This window comes from Stegodyphus dumicola, chromosome X1, assembly GCF_044657685.1.
Source record: "Stegodyphus dumicola isolate Sdum_Otavi_A_Nest chromosome X1, ASM4465768v1".
Classification (NCBI taxonomy): Eukaryota; Metazoa; Arthropoda; class Arachnida; order Araneae; family Eresidae; genus Stegodyphus; species Stegodyphus dumicola.
In genome coordinates this window covers 255,490,766-255,510,226 of record NC_140780.1, presented here as the reverse complement: position 1 = coordinate 255,510,226, position 19,461 = coordinate 255,490,766, and the positions used below count along the sequence as shown (strand labels likewise).

At 33.5% G+C, this 19,461-nt stretch overlaps 1 protein-coding gene across 1 annotated transcript in view; it reads right to left on the bottom strand.

The window, feature by feature from the left end:
• The window catches only part of LOC118189738 (uncharacterized), a 115,299-nt gene that overhangs the window by 63,883 nt on the left and 31,955 nt on the right, over window positions 1–19,461 (bottom strand). Inside the window, exon 3 of the mRNA XM_085807546.1 lies at window positions 170–321. Within this exon, the coding sequence (XP_085663672.1) occupies window positions 170–321 (152 nt within the window). The remainder of the gene's footprint in view (window positions 1–169; window positions 322–19,461) is intronic.

Here is a 19,461-nt window from a genome sequence, read left to right as displayed (position 1 = left end):
AATGTTTTCAAATTTCCATGTAATCACGTTTTTCGTTTTCTGATGAAAATAAATCTTAGAGGTAAATTATTCGAGGAGAAGTAATAATTTCTTTTTATTAAATTTGTCACTCATAATATAAAACTACATAAATATAAATAGCTGCATTTATAATGCGAGGAACACTTACTTTATGACAATAGTAAATGGCAGAAGCAATTTGACGAAATATTCTCCGGGCTTCGTCTTCAGGCAAAGTTTGATGACACCCCAAATAATCATATAGTTCACCTCCACTGGCATATTGCATCACTATTACGATTTTCTGCTTAGTTTCAAAAACTAGAAAGAAAAAATAAAATTAGAAAGTCTTGATAAGCAGAATGAAAACTAGGAAATTATGTAGAAATGCACTTTTGTGTGCATCTATGAAACATATAATAAAAAGGTGGGGTTGAAATTATCCCAGAATATTAAATAATTATAAAAGATTATCGCGATCTCAAGTGGTAAGGTAAGAACAATAGTTAACCATGTGTTAATTTTTATAACTTCTAAAATTTCAAGTTATTAACAAATTTAAGTTACATAATGCTAAAGCGCCATTTGGATGAGCGCTAGGGGGGGCGATAAGAGGTTGACGATGGTGAGGGTAGACGCGTGAAGTTGTAACGACCCTTCTTTTTACTTTTGTTTTCATTCTAATGTACACAAGTAAACTTAGTTTAGTAATAACTTGATGAGTTATAGTGGTGATTATAATGCTTATTCATGATATCTTCCCTACATAAATTTGGTGTTAGAAGTCTATATTTCCTGCCCATAGTAGGATTGTGCTTAGTGTGGTGTTCTTATTACCATCGCATCTAGATTAGTAAAGTACACCCATTTTTCAAAAGGATTACTAGTGAGCATTTTACATTTATAACTTTTGGTTTTACTTGTTAAGTCGTTAAAGAATAAAACATGGCTTCTGAAGAAAATTTTGAAAATATAAAAGGAAAACATAGTGTTGAAAGAAGCAGTACTATTAAACTAATTTCAAGAATTCATGTTGCTTTAGCAGATCAAAATGTACATGTGATATCTTAGACGAACATCTAGAAGTTTAATTGAAACAATTTCGTAAATTGAAATCCTTAGATAGGTAAATTTAACATTTCTTCGATATAAACTTAATTAAGGAAGAGGTAAACATTAACACTAATTACTAACAAAAACGTATCAAGTATACTAACAAATTCAAACGTTTACTGAAACAGAAAGAAAATTTTACTAAATCTTCGACATCTGAAAAACTCTTAAGTACTTCAAATAACTTAAATTTACCCTCTTCTGTTAAATTTCCTAAGTTAATAATCAAACCGTAGTCAGAAGACCCGAAATATTGGAATGAATTTTGGAATTCATTTGAAAACACTATCGGTCGATATGCTTCACTTGCGAAGAATGAAAAATTTGATATTTAAAAACATAGGACTGTAAGAGCATTGAATATAGTATCTGGTTTTCAATTAAGTGATAAAAATTATGACAGTTATGTAAAGTTACTTAGACCAAATGACCAAAATGAACTTTACAGTTGTGTAAAGTTCATTTTGGTCGTAAAGATACCATCATTGATTCTTTTATGAGTAGAATTTTAAACTTGCAAAGTGTTAAAAATTCTTTAAATGTTCTAGCTTTGAGAAAGTTATATGATGAGCTCGATTTCGTTACACGAAATTTAGATTTAATGCAAGAGGATTCAAACTCCTATGGGCCACTTTTGATTTAATCATTCTAAATTTAGTTCCAGAAAATTTTGTTTTAGATTTTAAGCGAAACACAAATTCAAAATGTAGTGTCATAATTTCTGATCTTCTTTCTTTTTTAAAGTGCAAAACTGAGTGTCGTGAATCTACATTTTTAGCTTTACATGACAGAAAAGTTTTCTCAACCAATTCCAGTAATTACCAGGCATCCAAATGTTATAACTGTAAATGGATTTGTCATTTATCTAAATTTTGTTCCGACAAACATCGCGGACTTAACTGGAAATTGTGGGAACTTCGGTCATAAATCCCTCATGTGCATTAAAAAAAACTCAGAAGTAAAATGCTGGAAAAAAGGAAAAAAACCTCAAACATCTGAAAAAAAATTATCACATCAAACAAATTTAATGCCCCAAACTTACTTCATAAAGTAATCAAAATTAGTGATATATAACTTACAGCTATCATTGATACCGGCAGTAAAGCAATGGTTATATCTAACAATATTTATAAACAAAGAAGAAATCCTTCTTTAAGTGTGTTTTATAACATTTTGACTGGCTTCGGTAATGACAAAATTAAGCCAATGGATTATTTTACAGCTGGACATTTTAATAGATACGGAATTATTTGCGATTAATATTTATGTTGTAGATAGTAATGTAGTGTCATCTGACGCTATAATCGGCATGAATATTCTTAAACAAGGTTAAGCTAATATAAAAAAGGATGACGTTCGTATTTCTAAGCATGTAGTCGTTAAGCAAAATGATCCGGAAGATGTGCACTTCAATAATATTTCCCTTAATCAAACATTTGAATTAGAAATAGGCCCTACTACTAAAAAAAAAAAAAAAAAGTTACGATTACTGAAAATTTTGTCTCCAATTATAAACCTCTCAAAACCAAAACTACGAACATTGAGATGCCTATTCAAGTAAAAGATAAAACACATATTTTTAACAAACCTAGACAATTACCTTTTGCCAAAAGAGACATTATAAAACAAGAAGTTCAGACTTGATTGGCCGACGACATAATTTAACCCTATTCTTCCCAATATTCTAGTCAAGTTGTAGTACTAAAAACGAAAGTTGGTAGCATTATAGTATGTATAGACTATCGCAAATTAAACAAGAAAATAGTTAAATATAGGCATCCCTTACAATTAATGGAAGATTTACTGAATAAACTATGAGATGCTCGTTCATTCACTACAATCGCTTTAAAAAATGCTTTCTTCGATGTTACTGTCGACAAAAACAGTCGATATTACACTTCTTTTGTCATACATAGAAACTCAAAAATTTGTCTTTGGAAATTCTTTGCGTATCATTTCCGATAAAGGTTCAGCATATACTTCTAAACATTTTCAAGACTGTTGTTCAATCACTAATATCCAGCATATTCAAATTAGTACAGGACTGCCTTGTACCAATGCATAAAGTGAGAGATTGAATTCTGTTATAAATTCTGTTCTCTCCAAATTATCGATTCAAAATCCCTCAAAATGGTATGCATACGTCGATGAAGCTCAGCAGGTGATTAATTTAACATGCAGTATCAATACAAATCCATTCGAACTCACGTTGGGAACTAAAATAAAATCTGCTAATCATGATAAAATTGCAGATAAAAGCAATTATCTGTATATAAATACAATAATGAAATTTGTTAAATGCAGAGATCCAATTAGATTTCGTCAACGCTCATGATGATCTTCGCAAGGAAGCTAAACAATAGATTTTGAAAGTGCAGGCTGAAAATCGTAAAACCTACACCTACGACGTAAGCCATCCTGTAAATTCCAGCTCCATGAGGTAAGGGCAATCAAGCGTACATAACATGAACCTCGTCTTAAACTGAAACCCAAGTTTATCGAAACGTAAAAGATCGTAAAAATCAAGCCAAGTGACACTTATGATGTTTAAAAATTTGGTTTAATTTGGTTTCTTTGATGGACCTAATTTGGTTTCTTTGATGGACCTACGAAAACAAGCACTTTTGCCGAATTTATGAAACTTTGGGATTCATCAGAATAGATTACCTGAACTTAAGTATTTTATGGACATTTTCTCATATAAACTAAATTACACCTTTGAAGTTTAATCTTATCCCTCTTTACTTTGATAATGATTGCAGCTATTATATTTTTACATTTTTCTAGGTGCTGTTATTAAAAGATCCTGACTAAATATTTTCATTTATCTGTATTAATTTAGTATTTTCATTTATTGTTTACTAATATTAGTATTTTTATTTTTACTGTATTTTATATGTTAAATTTCCCTGTTTGCTATTATCATCTGAGGGCAGATGACGATGTCGGAAGGCCAAATTATGTAGGAACTGTGACCGTAACTGATATGCATAATATTAAAACACCATCTGGATGAGAGCGCGGGGAGACGAAAGGTTGACGATGATGAGAGCAGACGTGACGATCGTTCTTTTTTATTTTCTTTGTATTCTAATTTAAATAAATAAATCCTAGTTTAACAATACCTTGATGAGTTGTGATAGTGATTATAATAACGCTTATTAGTGATGTCGTCTTTGCACACACACATATATATACATATATAGATACACACTCATCTATGTGTGTTTGCGTACCTCCAAAAGACTTGACTGTTTTTAGTCATTTTATAAATACATAGTGTTCTTGTGCAATGTGTTCGTAAATGCAGCCCTAGAGTGAGTGTGTATCATTTCAGATTTAAGACCATCAGCGGCCGAGCAGTAAAGTAGCTGAATACTGGTAGTTCCAACCTGGGTTCGATTCCAGGCGAACGGGCTGACTGTGCGGGCGTTTTCGTGGTTTTACCCACGTGTAACGTCTATACGAGCCAGTTTCCCTTAGAAAGCCCTCCAGGAAGACACCAATCCCCTCAAGAAAGTGCTTTGCCCGGTGTGCTTTGCCGTAATCTCAATAAACCAAAACAACTAGAGGCATTTAATTACTTTCTGTCCTACACTGGGTTCACCAACAGCTGAGCGGCGAATTCTCTGAACACTGGTAATTTTGTCTGAGTTTGAATCCCTGCGAACTAGCTGGCTGGTTGGGCATTTTCGTGGTTTTCTCCATGTGTAGCATAGATGTGAACCAGTTTTCTTTATAAAGTCCTCCACGAATTCGTCTCTTTTCCTTATGCAAAAAGGCCTTCGCATGCTTTGCCAAAATTATTCAAACCAAACCATACTATACTGTGTCAGCAGTTCGATAGTATACTTTTGAACTTATATAGCGCGAAGCTTTGAGCATTATTTCACATTTTCCAACATTTCTGTTAGAGAATATCTCCAAAGATTCAGGTTAAAAAAATAGCAAAAGGATATATATTTGAAGGAGAATCAACTTTCAAGATGGGGGAATTAAAGCTCCGTCTTCGTATTTGGATCAGCAAATAATGTTAAAAAACTATTTCTCAAAAAGAATCCAAGCACCACGAAGGACTTTTGCGATCGTGACGAAATTTGGTATGCAAAAACATCCTGATCGAACATACAAATGATCAAATTTTCAAGGCAAATTAGCAGGAATTACGATCTAGTGCACAATTCACAAGTATAAAACCAGTAACAGAGGTAAAAAATGTATCTTATTGTTGCTGGCCATCGTAATTCCGTAAAGAAACAACTAAAGAGGCCATTACGACGATATGGAAGACCTTACAGACAACTAAACGACTTCATTGTAGGGTTGCGTGAAGCTGGGTGGTCATACCGAGCAACAGGCCGCCACCTGCAATGTACAGACACTGCTGTGCAAAGATGTTGGCAGCAATGGTTGCTACAAGGAAATTGCCGACGAAATAAAGGCTCTGGTAGGCCAAGGAGCACAAATGCTAGGCAAAATAGGATGATTGTTCGCCAGGCCCTAACCGTCCCCAGTGGTATTCTTGTCGACCATTCAATGCACTACAGCCACGTCTGTACTTCCCGTGGTACTATCCACCATCTCACGGCGCTTGTCTGAGGTGGAGTTAGGCTCACAGAGGCCTTTAAGATGTTTGCCTTTGACCCTACAACATCGGCGGAGTCGTCTGGAGTGGTGTCACTGCCGATCATCATGACTGCCATCAGACCTGCATCGTATAGTGTTCAGCGATCAATCCCGCTTCACTTTTGAAGCAGATGACCACCGTGTTCATGTCTGGAGAGGACGGGGCCAGCGGTCCCAATCAGCCGTAACCCCCGGTGTGATGGTCTGGGGCGCTATTTCTTATGACAGCAGGTCATCTTTTGTTATCCTCTGTACATTTTTAAAAGCTGAACGATATGTTGATACCATCCTGAGGCGTGTTGCACTACCTTTAATGGCACGTCATCTTGGGGCCATTTTCCAACAAGATAATGCCAGGCCACATACCGCTCGCATATCTTTGGACTGTCTCCATGCGGTTGATACTTTTCCTTGGCCAGCAAGGTCACCAAACCTTTTACCAATCGAGCATGTCTGGGACATGGTAGGCCACCAGATTAGGGCACCACAAAATATCTCAGATCTGGAGCGACAACTGATGAATGCCTATTAGAATATGTAGCAGAATGACATTAGGAACCTCTACCACTGCTTGCCTAGACGAATTCAAGCATGTATTGCCACCAGGCGCGGTTCGACCAACTATTTATTCGAACACTCAATGGGTGATTGTGAGCCGTGAACAGGTACTATAACCTTGATTTTTAAATCATTTTATTATCTGTGTATGAGCTATACACATATTCAATTTCATCAATAACAACCACTTCCTTCATGGTGCTTCGATTTTTTTGCAAAAGATTCTATTTCCTTAAATTAATACTTCAGTTACTTTTATATGTTATTTCCTTAAATTAATACTTCAATTATTTTTATATGTTTCCATAATGTGTGTTGCTTGACTTTTATGTTAAGGACATAAAATATACATATCAGTTATGTATAAAGATGCATTAATCAATTAAACTAAATAAACTAAAATAAATGAGAAATTTACATTATGAAAACAATATTTTAGGAAAGTACCGGTTTGCGAAATTCCAAGGTCTCCGGTCCTTTAAATGTATGTTAATAGGCTTGGTTTCGTTAAGATTTAAGTTTCGCATCTGGGTAGACGAGTATTTAAAATTCTTATTCTTGGCATATATGATGCTGAAGAACAGCTGTTTGATGGCAGCTAGCTCAACGACCCACGGAACTATCTATAAATGACTTCCGTTTCTGCCTCAGCAAACACGTCGTGCATGAGAGCTTTAGTGCTGGCTATTGATAAGCCACACCTCCATTCTTGCCAGCTTTTAGCTAGCAGGGATTGGCAGCAGTGCTCAAACTTTCAAGTGACAGGGATGTAAACAGAAACACTTTTATATTGTAAAACAAAAAAAGTTTTGTTTTGTTCTTAAAGAGAGTTACAATTTGGCCACTTTATAGGTAATTGATTTAGAAGTCATTGATCTTTAAAATTTGAATCCCTTGTGAACTACGAAAACCTGAACTGGCCAGGGCATGATTTCTTACGCATCCAAATCAAAACAATAATAATAATAAGTATTCTTCACTTTCTATGAGTACATCTGCGTCCGAGACGAATTGCACGACGTGATTTACTACTCAAAAGAGAATTATCTGTAGCAGATTAGTAATTTTTTATATCATATGAAAACGAAAAACATTAAAGAGTTCTAGCCCGGTGTGCTAAAATTACCATTTTAGCACACACGGCTAGACTGCTTATGTAGCAAAGATTTTCATTCGTTTTCCTCAAAGTAAACTGTTTTTATTGCTTACCTTACAAAAAAGATCTGTAACGATTTATCCCGGATGAAAATGCATGGTGTATATGATCATACACTTATTTTCAAAGCAGAAAAATACATCGTTTTACTCGGGGTCAATCTTTTTTGACTTGGCAACTCTAATTTAACTCACTCGAATTAAATAGAGGTTACCAAGCATCTTTTTTAATTACATATGTAAATTAATAAATATATGTTACTATAAATGAGCACTTGTATATATACTGGTTTGTGCAATATTATACATATTAGTTTGTTATTGCTCTCTAATAATACAACCGAGGGGCAAAAAGAATATCTTTGCGATGCTTGGATAAGTCGATTCTTGGAAAATTAAATGTCAATCAGAATTTAATGCTGAACATAGATTACTCATCATTTATCATTTATCACTATTTTATCCTAAAAAGTTTTATTGTTGAATAACTTAAATATTTTCCAAGATTAAAATATGTGAAGAGCTGCGTCTTAACCGTTGTTATTTGAGTATTATATGAAAAAGAATTCTTACTAGTTACATGAGGTTTTTGTTTACTACTTATAACACCTATTTACAATACTACGGAAAATAGATTTAATTTTGTAGCTTTTGCGGATGATATCAAAGGAAATTCGCCTAGTATTTACTTTTCCTACAAGTAAAAAATTAAGAAATTACAAAGTGCAACACGCAGCTAGAACAAAGTTTACAAAGATAGCTACAAAGAAAGTTTACAAATATGGATATTATAAAGGACTTGTTAAATATGAATTTAACCTAATCCGAAACCACAACGATGCAGATTCTGTTTTGACACCTTTATTCCTTAATACGATGATAATCTGCGAAACTAATGTAAAGACAATTAATGATCTGCTCTTTCTTCGTTCTAGCTAATCATCGTCCTCATGAATACTGGAAGAAGCTCCACGCTATGATTTTGGCTTTATCAGCATTTTTGCAGGGATTTGTCATAGCATAATTTAATTAGCAACAAAGTATCTATGATTTCATTTGTTAATTTCCTCATTCAAGAAGAAAAAAGCTTCGTCACTTAACAGAATCTTTCGTTTACTCAGAAAGATTTCCTACGGAAATCATATTTCGATCATATTTCACTGATTTATTTTTAATAACTTGGCTGTGGAACTGTGAGTAATATTAGCCTATTAGTATAAACAAATCAGGGTAAAGCTATTAAAATTGTCAGAAGAAATACGTGTGTTTTTTCCAAAACTAATAGGAACGATCTGACTTCATTCACGGTCGTCAGTGTTCCTCTCGATCGCCTAGAATGAATGAATAAAGGCTGTTAACAGTTCATTTATATCAGTTTCATAGTTCCTTACTAAAAAGCTAACTATGCCATTAGGTTTACGAGAGAAATTTAGTTTAAATTCATGTAACATGTGATATTTCCTGGTTTAAAAATTCCGGGCAAGGTTCAAGTTGGCACTTTCAAAATGAGAGCTATAATGCTCATTACCCCCAACAGGTAACGCTTTCTCATCACTCAAATATAACGCTTAGTTTAGTTTCCTACTACAGCTTACTAAAAAGAAAAGTATTTCCTGACTAAAATAAGTATTTCTTGATTATCAACACAATTCGCTGATGATCAACAACATTATTATATGTAAAGAAAAAGAAGGTAATGCTTTCTCATTTCGAAAGCGTGGTGCAGAAAATAGTTTATCTACTGTGAAAAATATTTTCATAGACTTTTCAAATTAGTTAATATTTTAGCTTTTTGATATTTTTCTTTTAAAAAAATGCTTATAATCTAAGCTTTACCTGTTTTGAGATATTCACCACCACATGTTCATTCCTAAATATATTTGATTTAATTAGCATCATAAATATATATTACGTGTTGCATGCCATATCACGTATGTGGGCTGCTAATCATTAATATTTCTTACATAAACTACACATCTACAATTTTTTTAGAAACGTCTTCTCATCAGCAGGATAATTTAGAATTTACTTGAAAGAGGATTTATTTGATCATAAATCGTTCGATTCAAGGAAACAAGCATAGCAAAAGGTTCATAACAAAGATTGGTAAAACGCGTTTGCAATCACAGGAACCAAAGTGGCTGAAAAGAACTAAACATAAGCATTTTAAAAACCTGATGAAACCATTAGAAAAGTTATTTACCAAAAAGAGTAATATTTATATTTTGTTACATACATAAATAATGTATATTTATTAACTATAATAAATCTCACATATACGTATACCTTTGTAATATTAAATAAATCATTTTAAGTTTTAATAATTTTTTCTCTGAAACAAAATATTTTAATTTTTGTATATTATTTGAAATACATCATTTTCGTATGGAAATGATGACATTCTGACCTATAATGAGTAATGAGAAGGGAAAATGGGGCAAAAAATGTTGAGAACTATAGCTTTAGGTTTTTAAAAATGCAGTTTCTTGATATATATTTTGCATGGCACTCAAATTTTAGATTGCTTTTATTTGCTTTTCAGAAAGCTTATACACTAACTTTTTGTCTGTTATGTAATAAAACATTTCTTAACCCTTTAATTTCCTTTACATTTAATTTCTTAGTAATACGTAGTCGGATTTAATAATGGCATTTTGCAAGCGTTCATATTAAATAACAGCAATGAAAATGTTGAAAATAAACCTATCAGGCTTACCTTCAAAATAGAAAAATATAGTTTCGTTGTTTTAAAAATTGTCATTTCATTATAATCAATTACAGCTCATCTTAAAGCATATGGTTTATACTTCAGAGAATTAAATGAGAAACCTGGCAATAGACATTTGATTATTTTCTTTAATTACATTATTTTCTTGTTTAATTTCAATTTTGGCTTAAGATGCTTCTAACTGCCTGAAGCTAAGTATTTGACTTTTCTTTTCCTCACGAGCTATCTTATAAGCTCTAAGACTTTGATGGATAAATGAATTTAAAATGCTTTGTGTGTGTGTGTGTGTCTGTGAAAATTTTCAAAATTATGGCTATAATCATTAGCTTGAAACATTTCATACTGTGGTATTTCTTTTAGAACTTATTTGTGTCTGCAGCTATTGTGTAATGATAAGCATGTTTACCTGTCTTCAGGGTCGTTCTAGAACGTACAAGTCAAAGAAACTGTTTCTCATAATTCCCTCTTTCAAAATGAATTAGTTTAAGAATCTGAAATCTGGACAACAGCTGAATTTGAAACATAGTTCAAGGTCCTAAATAACAGGAAATAGTGTTACCAACAAATAAGGAAGAAAGTTCTAAAACAAAAGAGAAAAATCATTGTGTATTTCAGTTGTGTAGTGCATAAAAAGGACGATAGACGTGACAAAAATATGAACAATATATAGCTAATACTCGTAGATGCCGAAAGCAGTATATCTCAGGGGGGAAAGGCCCTTTTTTTTATCTCCTTCTAGAAAAATTTGCAGAGTTTTTTTTTTTTTTTTTTCCAGAAGAAGGTTTCAGGAAAAAGTGAAAAACGAAATCCGTGCACATTTTCAACCAAAGCGCATTAAACAGGAAAAAAAAAAGAGGTCCAAAAATGCACGTTTCATTCAAAGTGTCAAAAATTGCAAATTTAAATAAGTAACGATATCTAAAAACAACAATAACTAATTCTGAGAAGACATCAATAACTGTGCTCAAATCTCAGCTTGCCTCACTCGAATCCGAAATCGCTAGTCCTCTTTTAATGTAATTTTCCTCTATCTCTGAGTAACGTCTTGGAAAGCTAAGAAATTCCTTACACTGCAGTCCTTCGGGACGGGGGACTTAGTCGAGAAAACAGCAATGTCATCGTACTACCTACTCTGTCATTCTTTAATCTGGCACTTTTACAACCTTGGCGCCACTGTCACTGGCAACTCCGCAGCGTCAGCACCAATTTAAAATTGCCTGTGAACTGACTTGTCTGAATGTTTGGCTAGTTTGCTTTTTATCTTGCGTTTCCTCCCTACCCCCCCCTTTTTTTATTTATTTATTTTTTTTTTTTTTTTTGAAAAGCTGAAGTTTATTCTTATTACTAGAGCCCACACTGTCTAATGACAGGGTTAGAAGACATGGAAAGAGCTGATAGCATTCATTCTATTGTCATCGACACTGTCAAGAAATTGAATTAAACAATATGAGAGCTTTTGTCTTGAAATCACTGGTATATTTATATATACTTCAAGAATCAGTTGAGGCCAAATTTAACAAAAAAACAGAGAATAAGAGTTAGTCATTTTAACATGTAACATACAACAATATTTATATGATTAATGAGTATCTGAAATACACCAAATAATTATCTTGTATTCGAGCTTGCAGCCATTTACTTCTCAAGATTCTTATATCTTTACCAGGACATTAAACTAAATGAAGTGATAGCATATAGCCTAACATTTCATTTATTATTTTTACTTGTTGATTGGTTCTACTTAAAAATCAGCTGTTGTGGTTTTAATATTTTTTCCTTTCTTCAGAATACTAAATTAATCATAATGAATATAAATAATTTTCTCCTTCTCCCACTGCATGGATTTGCAGTATATTATTGCACGTTCATCTGACAGTCCGAACATTCGGGTTTCAAATTCCGGCAAACGCATAGCTGATTTCTCACGTTCCTGCTCCATATAAACACCTATAGTGACATCAGACTAAAAATGCAGTGGAGGACAATTCATCACCACCTAGATATGGCGACAGGTTCTCCTTACTCCACGGTCGCTTTTTAAGTAGGGAACACATGGAAATTTCTCCTTCCCCACTACGGGCTTTCGGAATGTAAGTGGTAGCATACTCAGCTAGTTCGAATCCCAGAGAGAGTATAGAGTTATAGCTTGCTGCTTCGGATGGGGGAAAAATTTATAGTTTGTAAAGTCATTAGGTTGTTTTGAAACTGGAGACATGATAAATGTGAAACGATCTCGCCGGGACTCGAACCTGGACCTCTCGAATACCCACCAAGTGTGCTACCGTTACACTACGAAGGCATCTGTAAGGAGGAAAAAAAGTACCTTATATACTCTCCTTTTTAAAGGGCGACTGAGGATTAGGGGACCCAAGTGTCCAATCCTGGTGGAAAAGGAGAAAATACCTTATAAGCTCTAAGTAATGATTTGCTAATTAAATTTGATATACTTCGGTTTTCATGTTGCAGAAACAGGAATTCAAAGACTGACCAGAGGCCGGTCGGCTGAAGGTGACCAGGAATTTCTGTTTGTTATTGTATTGATTATGACAAAGCAAGCGAGGAGTGTCACCCTAACGGATGGAATGCCTTCGTTGAAAAACTTTCTAAGGGGAAATAGTTCGCATTCACGTGACACATTAAAAAAATTTTAAAAATGACATTTTGCCTTACCCGAGCCAAATTTTTTTAAAAGAAATCAGAAATCTTATCTACTTGGCCACTGGTAGGCTCATCCCTGATTTTTCTTCCCAACGACAGAGGAGGCTGGCTGCATGAAAATTTTGTATAGTAGCGCACTTTGCTATAATCTACACAATTCAATCCTATGCTTACTTTCAAGCTCTCCTCTTATTAAATTTTTTCCGTCTATCGAATTTTCGTAAACTTAAATGTGTGAAGCTTGTCATATTCATCCAAACAAAATTATTAGTTGGGAAAATTAGTTAAAGAAAAGCCCTCTCTTTTCATCTACAAGGAAGAATATCTTCGCCACAGTCGTTTTGATCCTAATGAAATCGCCTTTCATAATTTAACATATGGTATGTTCTTTTCAGGAATATTGCTTAGTTGCTTAGAATAAGCCATTCAGAAAATGAATACGTCTTTTTTATTGCACCGAGAGGAAATATGAAGTTAATAAATCTGCATAATCAGAAAGTTTTTATCGTTATGCACGTCATCTAAGAGCTCAACAAATAAATAAAATTGACCATTTTAGTCTTGAATGTGAAGTGAGAGTGAAGGCTGTTTATCCTGTTTCCTGATAAATTTAGGTTATCGGGATGATTTTAATTTCATAATAATGATGATATTTCACTTCTTTCAAAAAGTAAGGGTTTCTTTTAATACTTTCGCACTAGAGTTTGTTGTGTTTAACGTTTACTTAATTTCGAAATCAAATTGGTTATTCATTAATACACCATCTTTTAAAACAAACTGTACTGTTAATTTTAAGCCATCAGCAGAATATTTGAAATTTCTGATTAAATATGACTCCCAGTTTGTTTTCTAATCAGGGCACTACGCACATATGGCACTGACTAGCCTGAATTCTTCTTTTTTTATATTCTGGAATCTGGCAAGGAGCACTTATACGCTATACCTAAAGCAGCATCACGTGTAGAAAAATTTGCCATTTGTTTGTGGTCTATGTTTGCGGTATACGCGGCTGCCAATGACTTGGGTGCCAGCCAAAATAGAGAGTTGAACGTTTTGTTTAGGTCTGCATTTAAAGCATGCAAGATCAAACAGAGCAGAAAAAAGACGCAACTGGGAATAAGCTGAAACTCTGACGCGTTATATCCGCTTTTTGCAAGAATCTAAGTATTCCTTCGTCGAAAATTATATTAAATAAACGGATGCTTCTCCAGTTCATGGAGTTTAAGTAGGGAAAGATTTTCACTTTTGGTAGCTCTCCAGTTTTTTACACACAGATTCCATGCTACCTGATGCAAAATGCATATTTTGTTTTAGACTAAATTTTTTTTTAAAGTAGTTTTATAACGTATAGACAATAATTTTACCAACTGATGTTTAGTTGTTTTCCAAAAGTTTGCGTTCTTCGTCAGAACTAGTTTCTTCACTGTAGATTGTCAACTTATTTAACTGAAACTGTGTAAACCGGATTTCAAATAGTACAAGGCTGAATTAAAACAAAGATGTTTTATAAGGTATTTCTCCCCCCCCCTTCTTAGCATGCCTTCGTGGTGTAGTGGTCAGCATTCTCGAAGCGTATTCGAGAGGTCCGTGGTTCGAGTCACGGCGAGGGCATTGCTAATTTTTCATGACTCCTGCTTCAAAAAATTCCTAATGACTCTACAGTGGCGCCCGAACTAAAAGGGTGGTGGATGATGATTCTCCACCACCAGGGTTTGGCGAATGGGTCCTCTAATCCCCATTTGCCCTTTAGAAGGGGGAGTATATAAGGTATTGCTCCCGCCTTCTTAGCATGCTTTCGTGGTCAGCCTCTCGACGTGTATGCGAGAGGTCCGTGGTTCGAGTTCCGACGAGGGCATAGCTCTTTTTCCATGACTCCTACTTCCAAAAATTCTTAATGACTATTGCAGAGAACTGAAGGCTTTCTTTTCATGCACACTTGTCATGTAGTGGTTAGTACATCCACCTAGAATTAAAAAGATTTTGTACTACATTCTCGGCAAGAACATAGTTGATTGTTTCGAGATTTTGGCTCTTCGTTCGGTTTGGTTTATCTGATAATGGGAAACCACGCGAGGACTCTCTGCTTGATATCTGCTTTTGAAATATGATTATACACAGATCCTATATTTTTTAATGAAAATTGTGAGAAGGATGAAAATGACAAACAATAAACAAATCCTTTCATGAACACTAAGATGAGGTGCAATATAAAACTCCTGAAGACAAGCACAAATATCCAAAACGTAATCAAGATTTTTTTTTTATGAAACCAATACTTCAGTATGCATCTATACATTTGTTTTTGACACTTAGGATAGATACAGCGAAGTATTTTTATTATAAAAATCTGTTTCAAAATAAGCCGATATATAAAGGCTTTATACATAAAAAACTGGAAGTAACATTAGCTGTATACTTTCATTTCTTTCATTGTTTAATGAATTAAATACATTAAGATCATTCTGAAGGTATCTCTTTCCTTAGGTAAACAGTCCTGGCTTTATATATATATATATATATATAATTTAAAGAAGCCTATCCGATGTATACAAATTTTAGCCGAAGACGTGTTTAAATCGAAATGACTGACATTTTAAAAAAATTATTTAGTGTGTAATATCTACTTGTTTACCTTCTGATGTGACAGTTGAAGTACGTGTAGGAATCACACGAGAAGGGTTAAAAGAACCTTTTACTAAAACTCTTAAAAATTCACAGTGCGTCGACTTGACGCTAACAAACTACGCCTCACTCGGGCGGTAATTAAAATAACAAGTGCTAAACTAAAACTTCGAAGATATTTACAAGCAGTAGAATAACTATACAAAGCTCAGATAATCATGTTACATATAACCGCGTCGAAGTCTAGTAGTAGCTGAGTAATAGCTGTTACGCCACGTTAACCATCAAAAGATGCAGAACCAGAAGCTCATGCTACAAAGGTATAGCGCTTGCCCACACTCTCTCACTCACTTTCCCTTCCAGAACTCAGTATTTAAACTTTTTCTCCTCAGAGTAGCATTTACATTACTTCACGCGCGCTACCAAATTTAAATATTCTGGCGTTGACAAATAGGGGAATGAAGGTGTATAGAAAGGCGTAAAATTAAACTTAATTGGTTATTCAAAATAAATATAAATCCCTACAAGTGAGTTAAGTGTATTAAGATTTCTTCAATATCCTTTTAATTAGGTTAAAGAAATATAAATTTATTCAACTATGTTCAAACAGAGAAAAGTTTTAATTTCGCGAGAATGCAATTTCAATTCCGAAAAATTATGAAATTCAACCGAAAATTTGGATAGATCACTGCAAATCGTGCAGACTAAGTTGAGTGATTTAAAAAGTAGCACATTCTAAAATCGTCCTATATGCACAGATAGGTTTCTGCATAAAGCTTGTAAGGATTATGTTAATTTTATTAACAGTTAAATTTTGAGTTAAACTTCCTTTCCTATCGCTTCTTAATTTCAACTTTCCACTTTCGGGCAGAACGTAGTTTTAAAATCACGTGTGTGCAAAGTATGTCTATAATATATTCCCATTAAGATCTCGAGTTTAAGAATTTTCAAATTACGACACTTCCTATATACAAGAAAAGAGACAAAAAACAATTTTGCATTGTAGGCGTTTTACATGGGATTACTATTCATGAGAATTTCCTAAATTTTTCTTGCAAAATAAACATACCTAGTTAAGCATGTCTGTTATGCAACATAATACTTATTTAAGAAAACATACTTAGTTAAGTATGTTGTACTTACTAAGTACTGTATAAGTATGTACAGTACAGTACTTACTAAGTACTGTATAGTTACTGTATAAGTATGTACAGTACAGTACTTACTAAGTACTGTATAGTTACTGTATAAGTATGTACTTAAATACATAATTATAATAATAAACATAAAATATACTTATTAAAAGAAAAAACATACTTATTTCAGAGAATACTAAACATACTTATTTAAAAAACAAACTTATTTAACATAAAAACATACTTATTTAAGAAGCATAATTATACTCGAACGAATTAAATGCGGCAATATTTGCTAAATTTAGGATAATATCTATTTGAATATCTTTATTATTATTTATTCTTAAAATTACCTTCTATAGAGTCATTAGCTGTTTTTTTTTTTTTTTTTTTTTTTTTTTTTTTTGAAGCAGGAGACGTGAAAAATGTGCAATGGTCTAGCCAGGACTCGAACCCTGGACCTCTCGAATACACTTCCAATTACAGCACGAAGACATGCGGAAAAGAGGAATAAAAATACCTTATATACCCCCCTTTTAAAGGGCGATTGTGGATAAAGGGGACGCAGTCGCCAAATCCTGGTGGTGATGAATTATCGTCCACAACTTTTTAGTCCGGACGCCACTTGTAGAGTCATTAGGTTTTATTTTGAAGCAGGACACAGGAAAGATGTTCACTGCTCTCGCTGGGACTCGAAATCTAGAGCTCTCGAATACGTGTCAAGTATGCTTACAATTACACTACTAAGGCATGTGGAAAGGAGGGAGAAAATGCCTTCTGCCTTTGAGCTTGAATGTTGAAATCCACAAAGAATGGAGAGGGAAAGGAGAAGAAAGAAATTGTGATTTTCAAAACTTCAGATTACCGTATAAGATCAGGATTTTACCCCTAAATATTTTTTAAAATGAAAAAAAAAAATATTTATGTGTTTATTAAGTAATATATGGCTGTAGGTATGTATATCTTTTGTTAATTGCAGTTATAGCTGAAACTATCCAGAAAAATTAACAGTTAGATATTTATAAATTAAATACATTTTAATTTGTATTAATCAAGCATAAATTTAAATTAAAGTAAAGGCATTAATTAATGAGAAGTGCGTTTAATCATAAATATCTTGATTTTTCGATCCGAAACGGACTGATAAAATTTGTGAAATGCATTAAAAATCTTATGTTTTACAATAATGCAGAATTATGAAAATTTATTCCACAAATAAAGACTTTGATACAGCACTTAATAATTAAGACAAATAATAATGGCAGAAAAGTAGTTTTGGCTTATTGACTTGTAAAGTATTAACAGTAGCAGTTGAGTATATAATAGACAAAGACGTTGTTCACTTAATGCCTGCTGCATCTATTCATAGTGTCTTTTTTTTTTTTTTTTTTTTTTTTTACTATTACAAATAGTACATCCTTGGACTGCATAAGGAGACTCGAAGAAGGGGGGAAAAGAAGGGGAGGGGGAATAAACGAAAATTATCTTGTAAGGATTATGTTAATTTTATTAACAATTAAATTTCAAGTTAAATTTCCTTTGCTATCGATTCTTAACTTCAATTTACCACTTCCAGAACGTAGTTTTAGAATCTCGTCTGAATGTAAATTGAGGAAGAGTGGTATTTAACCGCGAAGTTCTACTGTCTTAGTCAAAGAGATACCAGAGATTCTGGCTAGCACGCGTCCGCCGTTTTAGGCTACTCTCTCTTAAGCTATTGTTACGCTCGGCCGTACATTAGGCCCGTGATAGTTTCGCAGTCAATTAGCGTTAAGGGGCCAACTCCGTTAGAATTTTGATAGCTTCGGCCTATATCTCTTTAGTTAAGATTAGTTTAGTTTAGTTCTTAGTTTCTTAATTTGAAGCCCAAGTGTCGGCTTTATTGTACAACTTCAAGACGGAGTTCTGTTAAATCTTATTTGAATAATAAAGTGTCTTTTAACCCTTTCCACGTTTTTTTACTGTCTCACGAACTCAAGCGACTATTCGCTTACTAGTTCTTAAGATTCTTCACTTTTAACTGCAACTTAGAATTACACAGTGGGGAATCCTATAAGCTATTTAAACAGAAATGAATGATGAACAAAGTTTCCCCGTTCACCCAAGCTTTCGGTTCAAAATTCTTTGTGGTTTTTGGACATCCATTAATGTGCATAAAATACGGAAATCGCGGCGTATATCTAGAATAGTAAGAAAATTTATGAATTCCAGTATTACAAAAATCTTTTAATATCTCTATGACAAGCTTCCAAAAACTGCATAGCCGTAATTTTTATTTTTATGCCTTACCCTAAAAAATGTCCTATTTTTCTTATTTTCCGGAACTTAATGTCATCTGCTACACGGGGGAATTATTTAGAGTTTGAGCTTATTTTTAACTTTTGCGGACACGGCGAGTTTTGCTTAAATGAATTTGCAACTGCAGGGATGCTCTGTAGTTATGAATTTAACATTGATCAGCTGAAATGGCAAAAGAAATTTTCAGGTTTAAAAGAACGGGGAAAGGATATTTAACTTAGTGACTTTCTTCTTTATAATTAAAAAAATTATGAAAGTAAATTAGTTAGTCGTGTTTCCTTAATTATCATTTTAATGTTCTCAGACCTAGCAAAAAGGACTGGAACACTATCGCTAGTTTGTTTACGCAATTGACAGTCATTCTGTCATTTTCTTTAACTGTTTATATTACGAAACTATGTCATATGATTTTTTATCAATCTTATAATATTTGATGATTTTACTCTCAAAGTAAGTCATTATTCTTTATTGTAAATGCAAATGAGCAAAGTATATGTTTAAAACATTTTCGTTAAGTTACAACAAACCTCTAATATGAACGTAGGTCCTGGGCCAGAATGAGTGGAC